At 40.0% G+C, this 23,444-nt stretch overlaps 1 protein-coding gene across 1 annotated transcript; it reads left to right on the top strand.

Moving 5' to 3' along the window:
* Nucleotides 1-6,426: 6,426 nt before the first annotated feature.
* On the top strand, nt 6,427-23,219 carry ltv1 (LTV1 ribosome biogenesis factor). Its single transcript, XM_042103672.1, has 11 exons — nt 6,427-6,608; nt 7,043-7,174; nt 8,162-8,377; nt 8,925-9,012; nt 9,774-9,897; nt 10,283-10,529; nt 10,927-11,054; nt 13,652-13,788; nt 14,168-14,220; nt 15,741-15,941; nt 22,817-23,219. The coding sequence occupies exons 1-11, from the start codon at nt 6,606-6,608 to the stop codon at nt 22,928-22,930; spliced, it is 1,443 nt and encodes a 480-aa protein (XP_041959606.1). The 5' UTR covers nt 6,427-6,605; the 3' UTR covers nt 22,931-23,219.
* The last annotated feature ends 225 nt before the right edge of the window (nt 23,220-23,444 follow it).

Below are 23,444 nucleotides of genomic sequence, written 5' to 3'. Positions count from 1 at the left end.
CCTAACAAGTGTATTTTCTGACTGCAACTACTTGTGTTTAAATGACTATTTCTATATTTGGGCAATTTCACGCAAAACTGTCACGTCCATAACACCAACTAAATACCATGGCATTGTGTTGCCGTTATGGATGTGACAGTTTTGCATTGAATTGCCCATTTCTGAGATACCCAAATCCAGCCAGAATAAAAATGTTTTATCAACCTGCCAAAGTAGAAGCACCATTTAATGGGCAGTACCAGTATTTATGACACATGTATATGTATTTCAAATACAAAATAGTATTGTCATTTGTATTTTATTGGGTTGAGCTGAGTATGGCTGAGTATTTTGTATCAAAATTGGTTTGTATTTTTGTATAGTATTTTTTTTTACTGCCGACTATTTCTTGAAAAAAAAAAAACTATTTCTGGTGATGTGATGACATCATAAAGGTGCAAAACAATTAATATAGCCTCTGACTGGTGCTGATTTAGTAATTGGACCCACTGATCTATAAAGATCTTTATAGATCAATAAATTTGACCAGACTGATCAGAATATTGAGATTCAGGAAGATGATCCAGTACAGGGTGAGTAATGTCAAAGATCCTTTAGAACTTTATCAACCATCTCTGGTAATTTGTAGTTAGCTCACACACACGCACAACTTACTCCCTCTCTCACACCAACGCACTCACTCAACCACATGGGCACCTGCTCAACACTTATACTGTAAGTTTGCCTATTGTTCTGGCATGTATTGAGCAACTTACTTCTTCTTACTTCAAGCAAGTTCTTGACAACTTCATCAACATTGCTCAAAAACTTGCCCCATATCCCTCTATTGCATAGTGTTGCCTCAGGGTGACATACCGTTTCTCTCTCAGTTTCTCAAACACAAAAATGCAAACAGCAATGAAAAGTGCTTTTCTTAAAAGGGGAGAAGTAAAAGAACCAATAGTGTGCTTGTATGTGACCACATGACTTTTCAAATTAGTCTTGATCATACTCTTTTCCTCAACTGAGAACATCTCTGGCGGCCATTGTTTTGGTCTCTAAAAATCTAAAAAATGGCACTATCCTAAATATTTCATCAACTAAAAATATTTATTTCAATATTGGATAAGTCCTGCACTCATTACTATCGATTTTTAATGGTTTCCTCAACAGTAGACTGCAGATTCTATGTTTTATGCTTGGTTGTAAACATGCCATTGAGATGTCAGGGAATAATATTATTCTAATTTTCACAATATATCTTGTTTTGGTATATTTTTGTCAAAAATAACAATATTTTTTAATATTATAATTGATTTATAATTGAAAATATCTATGTCGTTTTAGGGCTGTAGCTTCCAATGGATGTGAGTGTGAGTGAGTGAGAGTGTGTGTGTGTGTGTGTGTGTGTGTGTGTGTGTGTGTGTGATCATGTGTTGGCCCAAATTGGTTGTCGCTACTGCTGATTGGATAGTGAATAGTGGGGTCTGTTGATATGCCGCAGCAGCGCTCCTCACAAGCCCTGGTGGTGCAGTCATACTTGTCCATTTACTATTACACAGGAAGGACACGTTGTAATAAGGTGACCATTGCTCAAAAACTGCAAATGGATTATGAACGGTACGTGCAAGAGAGTGAGGTGGCCAAGGGGAAATGGGGTGAGGGACAGCACCCAGGGTATAGTGGGGCTTACAGTGGACCGCTTGACCCTACTATCCTCACCTGTGCCCGCCTCCTTTTATTTTTCTGCTGTGGTGGTCAAAAAGACTCTGGGAAAACCATTGGCAAAGGCCTACAGGCCCAGCACAGGATTGCGTGGTGATGTATGTTGTGGCTCAGGGTTTTCTGCTCCCGAGCACCTTTGTACTGCACTCACCTTACCCCCTGAAAGTCAGGATCAATGGGGACTGTGTTCAGCGGATGTCCTCCTTTAAATTCCTTGGGACACACTTAACTGAGGACCTCTCCTGGACTGTCAACACATCCGCTGTGGTAAAAAAGGCCCAACAGCGACTCCACTTCCTGAGGATACTCAAAAGGAACCATCTGGAGGAGAAACTGGAGAAACTGGCTTTTTACCGCAGCACCATCGTGGGCGTCCTTACGTACTGCATTACATCGTGGTATGCCAACTGCACTGTGGAGGACAGAAAGAACCTGCAGAGGGTCATAAAGACAGTACAACACAGCAGTCTCCTACCCTCGCTAGAAGACATTGCTAGCATGCGGTGTCTCAGGAGAGCTAGGGCAATCACTGATGACCCCTCACACCCAGGGTATCACCTGTTCAACCTACTGCCCTCTGGCAGGAGATACAAGTGCCTCAAGAGCAGGACAAATAGACTTAACAGTTTGTTTCCCTGGGCCATCAGGTCCCTAAACTCATAAAGTGTGTGCGCTATGATAGCAAATGATGATATTGCTTATCCTCTCCTTTTGTTCTCCACTAATTTATTTAGCTATTTATTCCTGTTTTACTGTTTTCTTTTTAAAGCAACACCAAATAACTTTCCCTCTGTTGCACGCACGCTATTTGTTATCCAGCACCGGCTTTATAAATAACATGTTCACAGACAAGGTAGAATACGTTGCATGATTTATGAAAGTACGATTTATTGCGACATCAAACGCAAGTCAAATTTCTAGTTTCTTATGTCTCATTCCACCGAACTACAGATCCGCTACCTGATCTGGCCAACTTACATAGTGCGGTTATACGGTGACCAGACGTCGCCGGCTGGAGTTGTCCCCGGAAAAGTCCCCGGTTTTCACTGACTGACAGACCCGAAATTGGAATAAAAGAAAGAAAGAAAACTCTGAAACGCACAGTTGCGCACCCTTCACGCACAGGCTCAAGCCAGTCGAAGCAAGCACTCAGCTCAGACCTCAGAGATGTTCTAGAATGCCCATATTTCTGGTAGGCTATTTCGATTGGTGGAATAGCAGCGCGGTAGAATCTTGTTGTGCGGGGGACATTCATCACGAATGTTCCAGCTGCTCAAGTCCAGGTTAAACTAAAATTGCGGAGTACTCGTCACACACATAGCATACATATCATAGCCTACACCGATATCACGTGAACGACCGGAATCTAAGCTTTCCAATGATATTAGCGCCAAGTTGCTGTGATAAATGGTTCACGAGAAAATTAACAATGAAGTTATGTAACAACTCCAGCATCGGTAGGCCTACAACAAGCGGTTCCTTAGTCCGGTTTTGAAATTGCAACACATTTCTACATGGTCTCCAACTTTGGGCCAAAATTATAATGTAGGCCTATTCTCATGTAGCCTACTATTCCACTGGAGCTCCAAGCGGTTGTATACACGCAGCCTTACAACACTGTTTACAGCTCTTCGAGTCACGGTAAAATGTCATTTTTGGTACATAGCTAATTTAGATACACCTATGGTGTGGGTTGTTGCGTTTCTTTAGGAGTCCGCTGTTTTGGTTTGTATATAAATGAATATTAAGTGACACATACACGCAAGACGGTGGAAATACGGGACCGACGGTAATGGGGGGAGTTCCGATATGTCAGTACAAACTATAATGTACCAGATTCCAGACAATCACCTATAAATATGAATATAGCCTATATATATTCTACTGGCATGCTTCCTAGTGACATTAAGACAAAAATATAAAGAAAAAAAATCATGAGACGTGAGTTATTTTTTTCTTGATATAAGACTGACAACGCAGATGCCCTATTACATAAAACAAATATTATCACATCATACATTCTCAGATATGGGTAAAGCACAGACTGCCCTGAAAAAAAGAAGGTAACTAGCTAGATTAACTATCTGAACAACACGGCCACTAGGCTATAATTTCATTTCACGTGCTGAAATGTAGCCAATACTATTTTGGACCATTTCTGAACTGTGAAACTAAAGAAAATATGCTTTGTGGTTGGGCAATATCATAACTTGCAATTATAACTATTCCACCTGTGTGTACATGGTTAAACTTCTGAAGTGCAAGTTTAGGCTAGCACAAATATTTCCATCCATAGATAAGAATAATGAAGTCTGACCTCTGAATTTGTTTTCAAAGTGCACCAGATTGATGCATTTAAACGTTAAAATATCAAATTTTCTTACGGGGGAGCATCCCCCCGAACCCCCCTAGGGGGGCTTGTGGACTATAGGCCTTATAGGCCTTATAGGCTATTTTGGACCATTTCTGAACTGTGAAACTAAAGAAAATATGCTTTGTGGTTGGGCAATATCATAACTTGCAATTATAACTATTCCACCTGTGTGTACATGGTTAAACTTCTGAAGTGCAAGTTTAGGCTAGCACAAATATTTCCATCCATAGATAAGAATAATGAAGTCTGACCTCTGAATTTGTTTTCAAAGTGCACCAGATTGATGCATTTAAACGTTAAAATATCAAATTGTCTTACGGGGGAGCATCCCCCCGAACCCCCCTAGGGGGGCTTGTGGACTATAGGCCTACTGCAGCTCTAGTCAAGTGACGCCCTGGGACAGTGTCCCCGTTTTAAGTTTACAAAGATTAAAATATGTAATGTTTTACACTTCTCAACTGAAAATGTCCCCGGATTTTGTCTCAGAAATCTGGTCACCTACGGTTATAGCCGATAGAGGGCTGCGAAGTGAATGCAGAAGTGCTGTTCACCCTGTTAGGCCTACAAGTTGATGAACCACTGAAACGATTTTCTCATCTTTTATAGTTAGAACAATATGTGTTCCCAATTATATCATGTTTCTATAGTGTAACATGTTATTTCACTATGTCTTTACGTGGGTTAATAAGTGCCCTTCATGACCCACAGGCCTTCAGTCTCCACAGGTTAACATGGCAAAACCAGAGCCATATAAGTCGCCCATTGTCGCAACTCTACCTTTATATGGCTCTGGGCAAAACTAGAAAAGCTTGTCAGACGCCCCTGCCTAGTGACGGGTTGCTAAGCCACGGTTGGCCTGTGGTGGTTTTCGGGTGTGGCTTAGCTTAGATTGCTTAACATTTAGAGAGGGACAGGGCAAAATGTGAGGACTTGCCAATAATGACAGGTTACATTGTAGTTTCTTGTTTCTATACTTACAACCGGACCCGCGTCACACATAGCAGGTTGTTTGCGCCATGCCCCTTTTGAGGGGAAAACATTCCCTCAGAACAAGCCAGAGTGAACCGGTAGACATGTACCAACCACACAGCTAAGAACCCCTCCCTGAGTTTCTTTTGCCTACCATGTCCTCAAAAAAAATCCTGACAGAAGAAAATTATGGCTACAAGCCATAAGAAGAGAAGACCGTATGACACTTCTGGTCACTGAGTGGGGTTGTTGCACCATTTCGTACTCGGGAGACTGAAGGGACATGTTTTTATATTAATTGAATTAAGCTTTTGTAGGTATCTTTCACGGTCAACGACCGGCAAAGTGGTTATGTATTGAGTGGTCATATTGATTTGTGGTATTTTTTGTTATTATTTACTCCTGCGATTTCTGTACGAATTACGTTTATTGACCCTAATTTGCGTTGGAGTTAATGAGAGGGGTTGTTTGTTTTCCCCCCGAAAGGGGCGGGAACGTTTGTCACGAGTCAAGTTCCCGGATGTGCCGGTCTAACGTATAGTAATTAATTATACATAAAGGTGAAGAATTTCATAGTGAAACTTTTCTTAGCAAGTCATTATTAGGTCACTTGTACCGCTGTCTTTATGCCTCACTGTTTGCGTGCTATATTAGCACATCAGCACATATGCATAACCCCCCCCCCCCCCCTCCATGCCACAGCCGAACTGTGGCCACACATACATTTTCTTAAATAGTTAAATATATAGATATATAGACTTTACTTTACTTTATTTCTGCATTGTTGCCTTACTCATTTGCACTAAGTGTTAGTATAATTTGTATTTTTGTAATTTGTATTTTAGTATATTTTTATATATTGTATTAAGTGTTAGTATAATTTGTATTTTAGTATATTTAGCATATTCTTTATCTTCTACTGTCCTTACTGCTTAGTTGTGTTTTTATATTATATACTTTAATTACTCTTTCTGCTGTTAAAGAATGTGTTTGTGTTGTATGTATGCTGCTGCTGATACCTTGAATTTCCCCTGGGGATCAATAAAGTATCTATCTATCTATCTATCTATCTATCTATCTATCTATCTATCTATCTATTATTGTTGGACATAATGTTTCCAGTAGAATAGCCTACAGTCGTCACTGGCCTACACTCGATTAGTCGTGTCTGATGTATTCATGCAATCTGATCTATTCATACAGTCTGTTGGACTAAACCAATTTGTCAATCACATATTTGTGTTTCTATGTAATTTCTATAGTATATCGTTTACTTTGAAATCAAACATTGAAATGTCAAAATACCGTTGTTTATTCAATTTGGCTCCAACAGAAGATATTTCTCGCGCACATCAACAAATTTCTCTGCACATGGTCCACTTCCGGTTTCAAGTGGTTCTTTCAACCTGGTGGCGAACGCGTGTCTGCCTGTGTTGAAGAAGTACACACAAACAATAATGAATTTTTGTTGTCATTACATCCGTTTCTAAGGAAAAAGTTTGTTATTCAGGTCTGAAAGATAATAACTAATTTGTGGATACGTTAAACAAAGGCAGAAATGGTAAGAATTTGACTTATAACGATTTAGCGATTTGTAGGCATTTAACTAGCGTTATAGCTAACGTGTGCTGTGGGCTAACATTAACTGTAATATTTTTTTTGGAAAACATTTACCTTTGTCCATGGTAATAATGTTGGGTCAACATGCCATTCGTACTTCCGTATGACAAATTAATGGTAACATGTGTATACTGAAGGGTCATGCCAGTGCTCGATTATCTTGCATCGCAACTTCAATGTTATGTGGATCAGCTACTCTCACCCTCGTGTGTGTGTGTGTGTGTCGCCTACATAACCTCCTCTCATCCTCTTGTATGATTTTAGTCGTTCAATTGAATGTTTCTTTTGTTTCTATGATAATGTAGTATGCTATAATATAGTGTTGGTGGTGATGTGTGCCGTCTATAAGCACTGTGTGTCATCATCTTTCCTCAGCCACACAAAAAGAAGAGGTCGTTCATCGATAAGAAGAATGCTGTGTCCTTCCACCTTGTCCACAGAAGTCAGAGAGATCCCCTAGCAGCGGACGAGAAGGCCCCTCAGCATGTGCTCCTGCCAGCCACAAAAGTAAGAGGAAGAGGCCCTTGACAGTTAGTGCGCCATGCTCCCTGTTTGCAGCAACATGGATTTTAAAGTTCTCCCGAGAGCAGATCTTTGGAATTAAATGAACACTGGTTCAGTGCTAATCTGTCAAAGGGTTGTTGTCATTTGGGATATGAAAGTAGGCCTATAAGTTAGTATACTAATGTCAGAAAATATGTAAATTGATAGTAGTATACTAATGTCAATTTTTTAATAAAAAAAAAAAAAATGGTAGTGGTGTAGGCCAGTGTTTCCCAAAGACTGGGCCGCGACCCACGGGGTCGCCAGCACAATTTATGTTGTCAGGCCTGACTTATACCATTTAGCCAGGAAAGCTATCAGTTTTCTATTAGGATATAGTTTGTTTACCACAGTCACGGCCCTCTGTGCAATTTTGCATTTAGAATAGCTCTGAAACTGGGGGGCGAACGCGTCGCAGAGGGGACAATGTGGACATCTCACTCGCAAAATGAAACCTTTCTGTGGGGCGCCTGCCATGGACCTCGCAGTTGCAAAATGCAAGGGACATGAATCAGCCTATTTGGATGAACATTAACGACACCAGCTCTTCAACTTCACCGATTAAAATCTAGTCAACTAAAGCAGCAATCTAAAACAATATTGGTGGTTGCATGCAGGTTCCATGTTACTGTAGATCTAAAGTGAAATGGGTCGCGATGGTCTGTCATTTTTAAAAAGTGGGTCCCCAGAAAAAAAGTTTGGGAAACACTGGTGTAGGCTACATTTCAAATGCCTTGGTGCTTGTATGAAACAGATAGTTGCATTGAATAGTCCGGTTTTGCTTGTGCGCCTGCAACAGTTGTTTGGAACTGACATTAAATGCCAAAATGATATTAAATAAAATCCTCTCCCTTTCTGTCTCTCTCCCTCCCTCTCCCTCCATCCCTCCCTCCCTCTCTCTCTCTCTCCCTCCCTTACTCTCTCTCTTACTCTGTCCGTCCGTTGGTCCAGGTGGAGGCTGAGAAGCGTCGTGACGAGCAGAGGGAGTTCGGCGTGTTCTTCGACGATGACTACAACTACCTGCAGCACCTGAGGGAGGTGGCTCAGCCCACGGAGCTGGTGGCCTCCACCTTCCCCCAGAAGAAACCCGTCGCCCTGCACGTCCGAGAGGAGGAGGATGACGACGAGGAGGATGATGAAGAGGAGGTGGACGTCCATGTTATTCCTGTAAGGAGGAGAGATAGTTGGTTTTGCTCGACTTTGTCTGTTGGCGGAGAGCTGGGTGTTTACTGATAACTGTCGTTGTTTCTGCTTCGCATTTGAAATGGAGACATTTTAGAGAGAACTTTTAAACATGTTTGGGTCAGGTGTCACTGTAGAGACTGGCGCTGTCTTGAAGTTTATAATGTTTGGATAGTGCACATGTGCAACCTCTCACTGGGGAAAAAGACAAAACAGGTCAGTTCACCAGAAGACTTTATCAACGGCTCCATTGATGGTTGCAGTTCAACTAGTAAGAAGTCAGTGACTTCTCATAAGAACCCTTTTGACAAAGACGATTAATGACTGAATGACTGAATTTGGATTTCATGTGAAGTCATCTCTGCTCTAAAGTGAGATGAGACAGTATGGCTCCAGTTTACCTGACAAGACACACAGAACAGAACAATTTAGAAGGTAAAACTAGTCTTTCCTCTCCAAGTTTCCCTCACTCAGAGCTCTCCCTGGTCATTAACCCCCCCATTGGTCATCCTCCTCTGTCTCTGTCTCACAGGCTGCCTCCATCAACCTACCCTCGTCAGTGTTTGCCTCCGAGTTTGAGGAGAAAGTGGGGATGCTCAACAAAGCTGCCCCTATATCAGGTGAGGTTGACCCCACTGACCCCAGGCAGGTGAGGTTGACCCCACTGACCCCAGGCATTGAGGAGCCAGCTCACTTATTCTCCCAACAATGACCGGCGTTCTATACATTATCCCGCTTATTATACGGCTACTTGCCAAAACGAAAAAATAAACTCCACGATATGTCTATTTACATTTATTTGTTACCCTTTTGTTGTGGCTTTTGCTGAGAAACAAATAGTTCGCAACACACGCTGAACTTGAATCAAACGTTCTTTAGAGCACAGCTAATCAACCGTCTGCCTTCACTTTTGAATGAAAATCCGTTGCAATTGACAGCGGTCATTATTCAAAGGTCCTTAGACGAAAATAATGACTGGTAGAACTTTGGGAAATCCCATTCAAATCAATGGAGCATTCTACTTGCATTGTGAAGAGCCGTATAATTAGTGAAAGTTAATTGATGTTCTAAAGAGTGCACCACAATAGGAAATTCAACTAAATAGTGGTATAAAACATGTTATCAACATACCGCACTAGTGTTACATACAGACATTGACATAAGAGGCTACATGAGAATGGGATTTAAATGGAAGTTCGCAATTGATTTTGTGTTCAAATGTGTGTGTAAAAACATTCTCAGCAAGTTGTAATATATTACAGAAAGAGCAAAAGCTGAGAAATCACCAACACAGTGCAACAATATACACGAGAGAAAGTCTTGATTATGGGTGAGACACAGTTGCCACGGATACATTGTAAGAATGATTTCTGACCTATAGGGCCCCGGTTGGATATGGACCCCGACATCGTGGCTGCTCTGGACGACGACTTCGATTACGACGACCCTGAGAACATTCTAGATGATGACTTCATCGTCAAGGCCAACACAGCCCAGGCCACAGGGTAGGTGTAGTGGAGTTTATGTTTTTGAGTTCATGATCACTCACTGCTTACTGATTGTGTCCATCAGAATCTGAATAAGAAGGATTAAAATCCCTCCTCACTTCAGGAGTGAAGCTTACTAACTTGTTATGAGTGTGTTGGATTGGATGTTATGCATTACCTTTGTTTGACATGGCAGTCAGAAACTCAGGGATATTTATTTCCAGATATGCTGTGAACATTTGGGAAACTTTAACAGAAATGAGATGTATTCCATCTTTTAGTCAAGTGTGTAAAAAAAAAAAAAACAATTGCGTACATTTGTGGTGAATTTGTTGATTGTTGTGTCTGAGAGGACCCTATTTAAATTGAGCCTGTATTACAACCACGGTCCTCTCCTCCACAGTGGTGGTGATAAAGACGACAGTGATGATGATGAGTGGGAGGACACGGATGATGAAGAGGAGAGTGGCGAGGAGGAGGGCGACTGTGACTCGATGGGTGGCCTGTCGTACGACGGCGATGAGGAGGGCCGGCGGGAGTTCCTGTTCATGAAGGAGGAGACGAGGAGCCGCTTCACCGAGTACTCGCTCACCTCGTCCGTCATGCGGCGCAACGAGCAGCTCACACTGCTGGACGACCGCTTCGAGAAGGTCAGCACCAAGATGGCCACTTCATTTAAATATTATTATTATTATCATTATTATTAGTAGTAATAGTAGTAGTAGTAGTAGTAGTAGTACTACTAATACTACTACTACTAATAATAATAATAACAATAACAGTTTGTTGGATTTATAGTGCCTTTTGTTGCCTTATAGTGCATAAGGATGCTTTAAAAAATAACAGAAAGGAAAAACACTGAATAGAAAGTTAACAGCTTTTAAAGCAAAACTCGCCACATGTTGTGGTGAATTGTTGAGTTTTGAATAGTGATTTGGAAGTGTCCAAATGTGGAGGACTGGATGTCAACAGGGTTCATTCGAGTCAGCTTGGAGGTTGCCTGTATTTGGTGACTGCAACTTTGTGTGTGTGTGTTGTGTCATTCAGTTCTACGAGCAGTTTGATGACGACGAGATCGGAGCACTGGACAACGCTGAGCTGGAGGGCTTCATCAACCCTGACAGTGAACGACTACGGGAGGTGCTCAACGACTACTTCAAACAGAGGGACCAGGAGTAAGTGTGTGTGTGTGTGTGTGTGTGTGTGTGTGTGTGTGTGTGTCTTAGTCTTAGTGGCAGTGAGGGAGTGTTTGTGTTATGCGTGCAAAAGTGTGTTTGCCACTATTTTGATTTTGACTCCGCTCAGTTTGTACCCATGACAACCATTCCTAAGAGCCAACATTGTATTTCTTTGTTTTTGGCTCTCTTTTTTGATTTGTTGACTTCAACATAAAACTAGAAAACGCAATTCCAGGGAATTACCAGTGCATGAAAATGCAAAACATATTGTGTGAAATATATTGTTAAAACAGATGATGTGCTAATTGGCAACCAACATGATGAGGTTTAATATAGTTGGAATGACTGAACAGTTAAATAGCTGGATAGTTTAAAAGGTTAAATTATTTGCTAGGTAGATGAGGTTTAATATAGTTAGAATGACTGAACTCGGTAGATGAGGTTTAGTATAGTTGGAATGACTGAACAGTTAAATAGGGTGATAGTTTAAAAGGTTAAATTATTTGCTAGGTAGATGAGGTTTAATATAGTTAGAATGACTGAACTCGGTAGATGAGGTTTAATATAGTTGGAATGACTGAACAGTTAAATAGCTGGATAGTTTAAAAGGTTAAATTATTTGCGAGGTAGATGAGGTTTAATATAGTTGGAATGACTGAACAGTTAAATAGCTGGATAGTTTAAAAGGTTAAATTATTTGCGAGGTAGATGAGGTTTAATATAGTTGGAATGACTGAACAGTTAAATAGGGTGATGGTTTAAAAGGTTAAATGATTTTCTAGGTAGATGAGGTTTAATATAGTTGGAATGACTGAACTCGGTAGATGAGCTTTAATATAGTTGGAATGACTGAACAGTTAAATAGCTGGATAGTTTAAATGGTTAAATTATTTGCAAGGTAGATGAGGTTTAATATAGTTGGAATGACTGAACAGTTAAATAGCTGGATAGTTTAAAAGGTTAAATTATTTGCGAGGTAGATGAGGTTTAATATAGTTGGAATGACTGAACAGTTAAATAGCTGGATAGTTTAAAAGGTTAAATTATTTGCGAGGTAGATGAGGTTTAATATAGTTGGAATGACTGAACAGTTAAATAGGGTGATGGTTTAAAAGGTTAAAGGATTTTCTAGGTAGATGAGGTTTAATATAGTTGGAATGACTGAACTAGGTAGATGAGCTTTAATATAGTTGGAATGACTGAACAGTTAAATAGCTGGATAGTTTAAATGGTTAAATTATTTGCAAGGTAGATGAGGTTTAATATAGTTGGAATGACTGAACAGTTAAATAGCTGGATAGTTTAAATGGTTAAATTATTTGCTAGGTAGATGAGGTTTAATATAGTTGGAATGACTGAACTATGTAGATGAGGTTTAATATAGTTGGAATGATTGAACAGTTCAATAGGTGGATAGTTAGGTCAAATTATTTGCTATGTGGATGAGGTTGTCTAATTGCTGTGATGTCATAAAGGCCTAATAGTTTTTAATTAATAGTTTAATCAATCAATCAATCAGTTTAACTGGCTCTTTGATGGGGCTTAGTTGAGCAGCTGGATGTTCATACAGGTGCAAATCAAGTTAATTAGCCCATTGTGATGTCATCAGCCCATGTTAAGTCTATGGGGAAATTTTGAATAGTTTTTTATTAATAGTTTAAAAAGTATAAAAGTTACAAAGATGATTCGTGTTATACAGAAAATTGCAGCGCCTCTCTTTTGTCTGGCTACCTGCATTAGGCTAGCACTTAACTGCTTGCCACTACCTTACATGGAGACATATATCCAGCCTCTATGCTGTTTTCATTGATACTGGTAGTTAGGCCTACAGGAATTAACATTGTTCGTTGTTTTAAATATTGTTGCTTCTAGCCTATCCATGTCATCTCCAGAGCGGTTCAGTTATACTTGCGCAGACATCGGATGAGTGCTCATACCCCTACCCCTGGATTTTATGCCTCTATAGGCCTATTTGATGACCCCAAATTAACATCCTGAATGGGGCATTATAGGGTCAAAAGGTGTGATTTACCAAAAAAAAATCAGGCAGGGGCACTTGCCCCCTTTCTGTTAATGGGCATGACGCCACTGGTGGGACCTCTCAGAAACACCGTGTCCTCAAGTAAACATGCACACTGCAAGCACTCTATGGCCTGAATAGGCTCAGTAAGAGAATGTCGGTCATTAAATCCTCCATAGTTGCTGTGAGTGGAAAAGCGCCTCTTTCCATAATTCCATTTCCTGGATAATCAAAAATGACTTAATCTCTTGTTTTGCTCAATTCAAAGTGGCTCAGTTTAAAGTGCCTTGCCATAAATTATTAATTGCTTTTAGTCATTCATAATAGAAGGGAGCAGATGGTTGTTGATGAACACACGACTGCATTCAACATCAATGTCCACACACAGACACAGACACACACACACAGACACACACCTTCCATGCCCCACTGGGGGTACTAACAACTGCAGACGACAGGTACACACACTACTGCGCTCAACATCAGTATCCAATATTAAGTCATTTGCTGGTCCATGTTCACCTCAGCGGTCATATCCAATATTAAGTCATTTGCTGGTCCATGTTTACCTCAGCTGTCAGAAGCTAGATGACCTCGGCCCTAAGGGGCTTGAAGGCATCGAGGAAGAGGAGGATGAAGAGGAAGGGCAGGAGATGGAGACTATCGTGGTCGAACCTCCGGCCGAGAAGTGGGACTGTGAAACCATCATCAGTGAGTTTCAATATGCCTGGCTGTTGTTGGTAGACTCTGTGTGTGTGTATGTCTATGTGTGTTAAAACGGATTTTGTGTGTTTGTGTGTGTGCAAAAGTTTGAAAGATTTTGTGTGTGTGTAAGAGTTAGAAGGATTTTGTGTGTGTGTGCAAGAGTTTGAAAGATTGTGTGTGTGTGTGTGTGTGTGTGTGTGTGTGTTCGTGTTTTCCCTTTCTTCTCCTTTTTCACTCTGTTGTTAAATTTCTTTTGAATGTCTCTGTGTGTTCTGCGTAACTGCGTTCTACTCTTATCAGCCTACCAGCCATATAATATCTCTTATCAGCATATCCACATAGGTCAGAGTTCAACAGCAATTTTTTGTGTCTTTTGTTTCCCCAGGCACGTACTCTAACTTGTACAACCGCCCTAAGATCATAGAGGACCCTCCTAAGGTAAAGAAACCATTAACCTGAAACAGACATATGCCAGTTCAATTAAGAAGTAAGTAGAGGGCAATTTAAAATGAAAATAAAAGAGGGTCAAAGTAGGGTTATAGGTTAAAAGCTTTCCTAAACAGATGGGTTTTGAGGAGAGACTTGAAGCAGTCGACACTGGCAGCAGATCTGATCTGCTGAGGCAGAGCATTCCACAGGTGGGGGGGGGGCGCTGAGGAAAATGCTCGGTCGCCCATGGAGCGGAGTCGGGTTTAGGGGATAGTGAGGAGGCCATGATCAGAGGACATAGGGCGTGTGCAGGACAGTAGGGGTGCAGGAGTTCAGACAAGGTATGTGGGGGCAGAGCCTTGAAGGTAAGGAGGAGGACTTTGAAGTCAATCCTCAGTGGGACAGGGAGCCATTGGAGGTCTTCTAACACAGGGGTAATGTGATATCTTGAAGGGGTAGATGTAAGCAACCGGGCCCCTGAATCTTGGACGTGTTGTAGCCTGTAGAGTAAGTCAGAGGGAAGACCACTGAAGAGGGCATTGCAGTAGTCTAGGCAGGAGGAGATGAGTGAGTGTATTACACGATCAGTGTTAGAGTGTCAGAGTATAGAAAGCATTAGAATAATAACAGGCCATGCTAGTCATTGTGCCTGCAGAATAACGTTCATTTTCATTGTGTCGTTATTGTGATGATCAATACTAAGAAATGGGCCTCCTAAGAAGGGAGTGACTCATTACATTACATTACATTTGGCTGATGCACTTTTAACCAAAGCGACTTACAACATGGTAAACAGTTTACAGCTTTTTAAAACAATTTTCCCAACAATTCTAGAACAGTTTAAAAGGTAGAGTACAATAACAAAACGTGCATCAGTGAGGGCTGTTTTTATACAGTCAAGTGTCCTTTCTAGTCAGGTGACTCAAGCATACAGAAAAAGAACATCCCTCACTACAGGAATGGAGGATGGAAATGACGGCCAACGCACCGAATTTCAGACTCCCGACAGGGAACTGACAGTGATTTAAGTGTGCACAAGTGGAAGTGATTCAGTCAGTCAGACGTTATGGTTGAGTGTGTGCCACAGAGGTAGTTCAAAAAGTGAACTGTGCAAAGATATCATCAGTACCAAGAAGAGAGTTACAGGGTTCCCACGGGTCATGGAAATTCAGAAATATCATTGCATTTTAGGAAGTCCATTCCAGACATAGAAAGTCAGTGAATTTGTGGGGCAAAGTCATGGAATATGACTCAGAGTGGAAACCTTGGTGTCACTGTGTCTGGTATAAAATACAAACTAGAATAGAAATGAACTACACATCTTTAACACTTCATGAACAAACATCTTATTACAAGTAGATGCAGCACTGCGTTACTTCAAACAATCATCGTACAGTAGTTAATCACAAACATTTTATTTACACATTGCACTGACTTTTTTTGTTTGTTTGTTTGTTTTATTGTTGGTTTGTTTGTTTATTTGTTTGTTTGCTTATTTGGTTGTTTGTCTGTCGGTTGGTTTGCTCCAGGCCAAAGGCATCCGCGTGTCCGCTAAGACGGGCATCCCCCTGGATGTGCTGCCCAAGCGGGGGCCGACGGCGCGGCAGGTGGAGCGCATGGAGCGCATCAACGACTCGGACCTCCCACGGGCCGCCACGCAACAGCGCCCGCGCCAGGAGAGCACGGAGGAGCGCAAGGCCCGCAAGCAGGCCATCAAGGAGGAGAGGAAGGTGAGAGAGAGGGATGGATGGATGGAGGGAGAGAGAGAGAGAGAGAGAGAGAGAGAGAGAGAGAGAGAGAGAGAGAGAGAGAGAGAGAGAGAGAGAGAGAGAGAGAGAGAGAGAGAGAGAGAGAGAGAGAGAGAGAGAGAGAGGAAAAACCACTGAAGGCTGCTGATGATCAATCAATCTAAAAATATATATATATAACTTCTGTAACCTAATAACGTTACACCACCTAATACAACACCTTACCTCCTTTAGTAACAAACAAAACACAGGAGGCTTCAAATCGCTGACAAAGGACACCAGACCAAACAAACTAGACAAAACAATGATGTGGTTGGCTGGTTGGAGTCCCACTGCTCCCTACCACCTGCACCTGCACATCAATTAACATGAGCGCGCCCACACACACACACACACACGCCCATTCACATTTGGCACACACTGACTCCAGACAGGGAGGAAAACAACCTGATGTCAAATGCAAGACTGTCATAACACCATCATGTGGCACCTGAGAGCTTGGAGCTGATGCTCTGGTGCTTGTGCTAGGATCTTGCTCATGGTATTGAACTTATAGATTTTAAATAGATTCTAAATAGATTTTGCATAGTTATATTAGACTTTACATTTTACCTTACTTACGTTAGGGCCCATTGATAGGGATGGGCAAAAATACATCAAAATGTTTTTTTTAAAAGAAGATATCCAATACTATAATTTTAGGTGTATCAAAATAAACTAAAATACAGTACCCACACCATATATCAAAATAAAATACTGTATTTTTGTATTTTGAAAATAATAAGAATACTCTTTAAAGGGAGCATGAAATCACTTTGCAAACCTTCCATATCTGTCTATTTAATCTATTCCTTCATCAGTACACTGACTCTGTTGATTAAGTGGACGGTGTTTGAGAGCAACAGCTTTTCTCTGCCTATGAGACATGTCATAAACCTAGTCAGCAGTTCAACTATGCTGACCTGCCTGTTACATCTCACAGCCTAAATACTGCATCAGAGATGCACTCAAAGTCACAACTGAGCTTGTCAAGCGGAACAATGTGGAGACAAGTCTGACATTGTCAATGCTTGCCCAGATTTCTTGATATTGAAACTGATGACTAAAGTTCACAAGAAACTTGAGGTTGGTGTGTGTGGGAGTGCATTGTGTGTGTGAGCAACCTACATGTTACTCATCTTGCACTGGACCATCTTCTGAATCCTAAATCCTGAATCACAGTCTTCTGGTCACAACAACTCTGGACAAATTACTAAAGTCAAAGGCTACATTCATTGTGTGAATAAAAGTATACAAGTATACGAGTGATAAGTATTGCTTTTACCCAACATATTTGGCAGTATTTTTAAACTACAAAAATACACACCTATAAAGTATTTTGGTACAAAATACAAATCCATTTTCTTCAGCCAAATAAAACAGTATTTTATCATTTGTATTTTAAATATTATTTGAAAATACATGTATCATAAATACTGCCCATGTGTGTAAACACAGACAGTTGAATGGTGCTTCTACTTTGCACGCAGGCACACCCACACACATGCACTCACTAACACACACACACACACACTTACCCCAACTTAAACTAGTTTATCACAGGTGAAAATTGTTCTTGTAGTCATTTTTATACAAAGTATCAAAAATACTTTGTAAAAGACTATCCCTGGCTGTGCACATTTATGATGATCTATTTCTATTTATTACTATTTCCATGTCCACAAACAAACAAAAAGGATTTAAAAAAAGATTCATACTAGTTAAACTTGACTGGAACCGCCCAACGTAATACCTATAATAACAATAGCTAGTTCTAAACATACCTTTGCGGAAAACCAATGGTGGACGAAGTACACAAATCCTGTACTTGAGTGAAAGTAGAGATAGACATGGTTAAATAGTTACTCCAGTAAAAGTAGAAGTCCTCCTTTTACATTTCCACTTGAGTGGAAGTACAAAAGTACTTGCCTTCAAATGTACTTAAGTATCGAAAGTAAAAGTCCTGAAATGTATTATGACTGCATAGTTACAGTGCATGAAAATGCACTGTACTGTTCTTCCAAGGCATTTTATTACAGTGCATGAAAATGCACTGTACTGTTCTTCCTAGGCTTCTTCTTATTACAGTGCATGAAAATGCACTGTACTGTTCTTCCTAGGCTTCTTATTACAGTGCATGAAAATGCACTGTACTGTTCTTCCTAGGCTTCTTCTTATTACAGTGCATGAAAATGCACTGTACTGTTCTTCCTAGGCTTCTTATTCTTCTGATTCTTATTCTTCTTCTAACGCACTTAATGCAGCTTCAACCGTTTAACGTAGAAACTTCATTCAAACTATGTTACGTAGGTCTTACTTAGGACATGGGTGCTATGTATTTTTCAGCTTTGTAACTTTTATACTTTTTAAACTATTAATTAAAAACTAGTCAAAATTTCCCCATAGACTTAACATGGGCTGATGACATCACAATAGAGCCGTTAAGCAATTAGAATCCTATGGCAGGTGTTCGGGCCACCTGGATCAACTGCCAGTCTCAGGCTTTAAGCATACAAACTGGCCCTATTAAGACTACACATCCTGTTCAACTGCTTCCTCTGCCAAAAACTGTTTCAAAATAAAAGTCCTCACTATAATATTTTACTGTTAAACAATTCAACCCTTTAAACTACTGAACTTTTTAACTGTTCAGCCATTGTAACTGTTACTTGTCATCAACTATGACTCCTACCCACTGTAGCTAGTTAGCTAAGTTAGCTAAGTAACATGGTTAGCATAGTTAGCATGCTAGCATGTTAGCATGCTAGTTAGCATTTTTAGCAAAACTGCTTAAAATGATTAGCTAAGTTAGCTAAGTCATATGGTTAGCATAGTTAGCATGCTAGCATGTTAGCATGCTAGTTAGAATTTTTAGCAAAACTGCTTAAAATGATTAGCTAAGTTAGCTAAGTCATATGGTTAGCATAGTTAGCATGCTAGCATATTAGCATGCTAGTTAGCATTTTTAGCAAAACTGCTTAAAATGATTAGCTAAGTTAGCTAAGTCACATGGTTAGCATAGTTAGCATGCTAGCATTTTAGCATGTTAGTTAGCATAGTAACTTGGTTAACATAGTTAGCATAACTGCTAGCAAACATTAGAGCCATTCCAACTGTCAGTTATCGTCAACTATCTACCTAAATAATTTAACCATTTAAACTATCCACCTATTTAACTGTTCAGTCATTCCAACTATATTAAACCTCATCTACTTAGCAACCAATATAGTTTGTTTTTACTCTGTATGATATTTTACATCATATTTTTGCATTTTCATGCACTGTATTTCCTTCAGGAAATGCTTTTCTAGTTCTTATTCTTCTTCTTCTTCTAACGCACTTAATGCAGCTTCAACCGTTTAACGTAGAAACTTCATTCAAACTATGTTACGTAGGTCTTACTTATGACATGTGGGCTTTGTATTTTTCACCTTTGTAACTTTTATACTTTTTAAACTATTAATTTAAAACGAATCAAAATGTCCCCATTGACTTAACATTATGATTATGACATCACAATACGGCCGTTAAGCAATTAGAATCCTATGGCAGGTGTTCGGGCCACCTGGATCAACTGCCAGTCTCAGGCTTTAAGCATACAAACTGGCCCTATTAAGACTACACATCCTGTTCAACTGCTTCCTCTGCCAAAAACTGTTTCAAAATTAAAAGTCCTCACTACAATATTTCACTGTTAAACAATTTAACCCTTTAAACTACTGAACTTTTTTAACTGTTCAGCCATTGTAACTGTTACTTGTCATCAACTATGACTCCTACCCACTGTAGCTAGTTAGCTAAGTCACATGGTTAGCATAGTTAGCTAACCTGCTAAAAATGATTAGCTAAGTTAGCTAAGTAACGTGGTTAGCATAGTTAGCATACTAGCATGCTAGTTAGCATAGTTAGCTAAGTAACGTGGTTAGCATAGTTAGCATGCTATCATGTTAGCATGCTAGTTAGCATAGTTAGCAAAACTGCTACAAATGATTAGCTAAGTTAGCTGAGTAACGTGGTTAACATAGTAACTGTCAGTTATCGTCAACTATCTACCTAAATAATTTAACCATTTAAACTATCCACCTATTTAACTGTTCAGTCATTCCAACTATATTAAACCTCATCTACTTAGCAACCAATATAGTTTGTTTTTACTCTGTATGATATTTTACATCATATTTTTGCATTTTCATGCACTGTATTTCCTTCAGGAAATGCTTTTCTAGTATTATTCTTCTTCTTCTAACGCACTTAATGCAGCTTCAACCGCTTAACGTAGAAACTTCATTCAAACTATGTTACGTAGGTCTTACTTAGGACATCGGTGCTATGTATTTTTCATCTTTGTAACTTTTATACTTTTTAAACTATTAATTAAAAACTAATCAAAATTTCCCCATAGACTTAACATGGGCTGATGACATCACAATAGAGCCGTTAAGCAATTAGAATGCTATGGCAGGTGTCCGGGCCACCTGGACCAACTGCCAGTCTCAGGCTTTAAGCATACAAACTGGCCCTATTAAGACTACACATCCTGTTCAACTGCTTCCTCTGCCAAAAACTGTTTCAAAATAAAAGTCCTCACTACAATATTTCACTGTTAAACAATTTAACCCTTTAAACTACTGAACTTTTTAACTGTTCAGCCATTGTAACTGTTACTTGTCATCAACTATGACAAGTTAGCTAAGTTAGCTAATCAACTGTCAGCATCAACTGTAGCTAGTTAGCTAAGTTAGCTAAGTAACATGGTTAGCATAGCTAGCATGTTAGCATAGTTAGCATAACTGCTAAAAACAATTAGCTAAGTTAGCTAAGTAACGTGGTTAGCATAGTTAGCATGTTAGCATGCTAGTTAGCATTTTAGCAAAACTGCTAAAAACAATTAGCTAAGTTAGCTAAGTAACGTGGTTAACATAGTTAGCATGCTAGCATGTTAACATGCTAGTTAGCATTTTTAGCAAAACTGCTAAAAATGATTAGCTATGTTAGCTAAGTAATGTGGTTAGCATAATTAGCATGCTAACATGTTAGCATGCTAGTTAGCATTTTTAGCAAAACTGCTTAAAATGATTAGCTAAGTCACATGGTTAGCATAGTTAGCATGCTAACATGTTAGCATAGTTAGCATGCTAACATGTTAGCATGCTAGTTAGCATAGTTAGCATAACTGCTTAAATTGCTTAAAAAATTAGTTTAAATGCTAGCGTGTTAGCATGCTAGTTAGCATAGTAACTTTGTTAATATTATTATCTTTGTTAACATAGTTAGCATAACTACTAGCAAACATTAGAGCCATTCCAACTGTCAGTTATCGTCAACTATCTACCTAAATAATTTAACCATTTAAACTATCCACCTATTTAACTGTTCAGTCATTCCAACTATATTAAACCTCATCTACTTAGCAACCAATATAGTTTGTTTTTAATCTGTATGATATTTTACATCATGTTTTTGCATTTTCATGCACTGTATTTCCTTCAGGAAATGCTTTTCTAGTTGCATTTACTATTGTTGAAATGATTTGGCACAGACATAGGCATTCCTTGAGCCTGTCTCCTTCATTCAAGGACAAAATCAACTAAGAATTGTTGTATGTAAAAATAACTAAAAACAAACTAATGTAATATCTTATCTTAGATACTTCAAAGTAACCACTTTTTGCTTTGTTGAATGCTTTACACTTTCGGACCAAATCAAGACGTTCCCTTTTGTGTTTGACAGTGTCAGATTGTCTATCATCATTTGCTCGATGGCGTCATGAGTCTAGTTATGGTCAAGGGGTCAACAAGGTACAGTAAATAGTGGATATAACAATAACATAGGTTAGGCAAGTTCCTTTTTTTTTCCAAAAGGAACTTCAGCTGTCTCAAAATGTAGTCGAGTAAAAAGTAGGATATTTGGCCTATAAATTACTGGAGTAAAAGTAAAAAGTTTAACAAAATTGAAATACTTAAGTAAAGTACAGATACATGAAAAAGCGACTTAAGTACAGTAATTGAGTAAATATACTCAAGTAATGTCCGCCACTGCGGAAAACGTATACTGGCATTGTAAGGTCACGACGGTCAGTGCAATCCAATCAGAACTCTACTCTATAAACAAATTAAATCGGAGATCAGAATTTAGCCTAAGGGGACGACGACAGCAACAATGAGGAGCACTGACTTCCTCCATCTCGCCACACACGTCTCCCGTCCCTCCCAGTTTAGGCTGCTTACCCAAGCCACTTAACAGAGCTGTGCCTGCCGAGGCCTATTTGAATTTCCTCTTGCGTTATGGATTAACCCTCTCTTCTGGGTGAACTTTAAACATGTAACAGGATTAATTGCTGCGGATACTTAAGACTGCAACTGCAAGCGATACCTGTTTTAGAAGACCTAATCCAGGAGATTAGCGTACGTTCTGATGGCACTCCACTAAAATAGGTGATCTTAGAATGATAAATCGTCTCTGGGACTATCTTTGGTCAGCTGTACACGGCAACAGTGAACTGGCGAAGCTGTTGGCCAGTCGTGAACCTGAATAGAGAGGCTTTTTTTTTGCCTCTGCGCCAGCACCTTGAAATGTGGGGATCAGTTGCATCAGAGGTTGCTGACGTCACCCACCAGTGGTTTTAAACTCCTCCACATGTCTCAACAGGATTTTATGTGGGTTAAATTATCTGTAACTGTAACAGGGCAGCCTGCCAAACAGACACACATTCCCATCACTTCCCAGGAAATGCCGTTTAGTGTGTGCCAATGCATGTTTCGGAAAAGACTTTTGTTGCTGATGTCATATACCCCCCCCCCCCCTCCACCCCCCAACAGGAGCGGAGAACCGAGAAGAAGGCCAACAAGCTGGCGTTCAAGCAGGAGAAAGTCCTGCAGGAGAAGCAGATGGTGGGCGTAAGGGCCAACGTTCAGGGTCTCAAGCTCTCCTAACCACAAACAACAACAAACAACAACAAAGAGCAGCAACAGCAGCCCTGCAACAAGTCCCCATGTGCTCCCCATCTCACTCAAAACTGATGGACAGACTGACTTGGCTGCTCGTTTGTAAAAGAACTGACCTGACTGTAGACTTCAACATGGTCTATCAACACATGGGGGACTGTGTGTGTGTGTGTGTGTGTGTGTGTGTGTGTGTTCGTGTGTTCCCCCCTGGGGTCTGTTGGAGAGTGGTGACCTCCTCTTGTATTTAATTTGTATTAAACACCTTACACCCAAACAACAGACTTGTACGCATGTGTTCATTTCAGTATTAACATTTATGTATTAACATTGTGTGCAAAACAAGCATATATACAAGCAAGCACATGTAGCAGCTACATTTGGCATATTACGAGCCCTGATGTTTTTTTTATTTTTTTATCTTGCTAACAAAATAGCAAGATGTCCAGAAATAATTTCACATTGAAAGGCCCGGGCTACACAGGGTCCACGACTGTAGCATTCT

The sequence above is a fragment of the Alosa sapidissima genome, chromosome 9, assembly GCF_018492685.1.
Source record: "Alosa sapidissima isolate fAloSap1 chromosome 9, fAloSap1.pri, whole genome shotgun sequence".
Classification (NCBI taxonomy): domain Eukaryota; kingdom Metazoa; phylum Chordata; class Actinopteri; order Clupeiformes; family Clupeidae; genus Alosa; species Alosa sapidissima.
The sequence above is the reverse complement of the archived record's forward strand: the minus strand, read 5'-3'. Positions and strand labels throughout refer to the sequence as shown.

What these genes read in the sequence shown, in the direction of transcription:
- ltv1 (XM_042103672.1), top strand. An exon ending in AACACAGCCCAGGCCACAGG is followed by an intron (nt 9,898 to 10,282) that starts GTAGGTGTAGTG and finishes TCTCCTCCACAG; the next exon opens with TGGTGGTGATAAAGACGACA. An exon ending in CCATCAAGGAGGAGAGGAAG is followed by an intron (nt 15,942 to 22,816) that starts GTGAGAGAGAGG and finishes ACCCCCCAACAG; the next exon opens with GAGCGGAGAACCGAGAAGAA.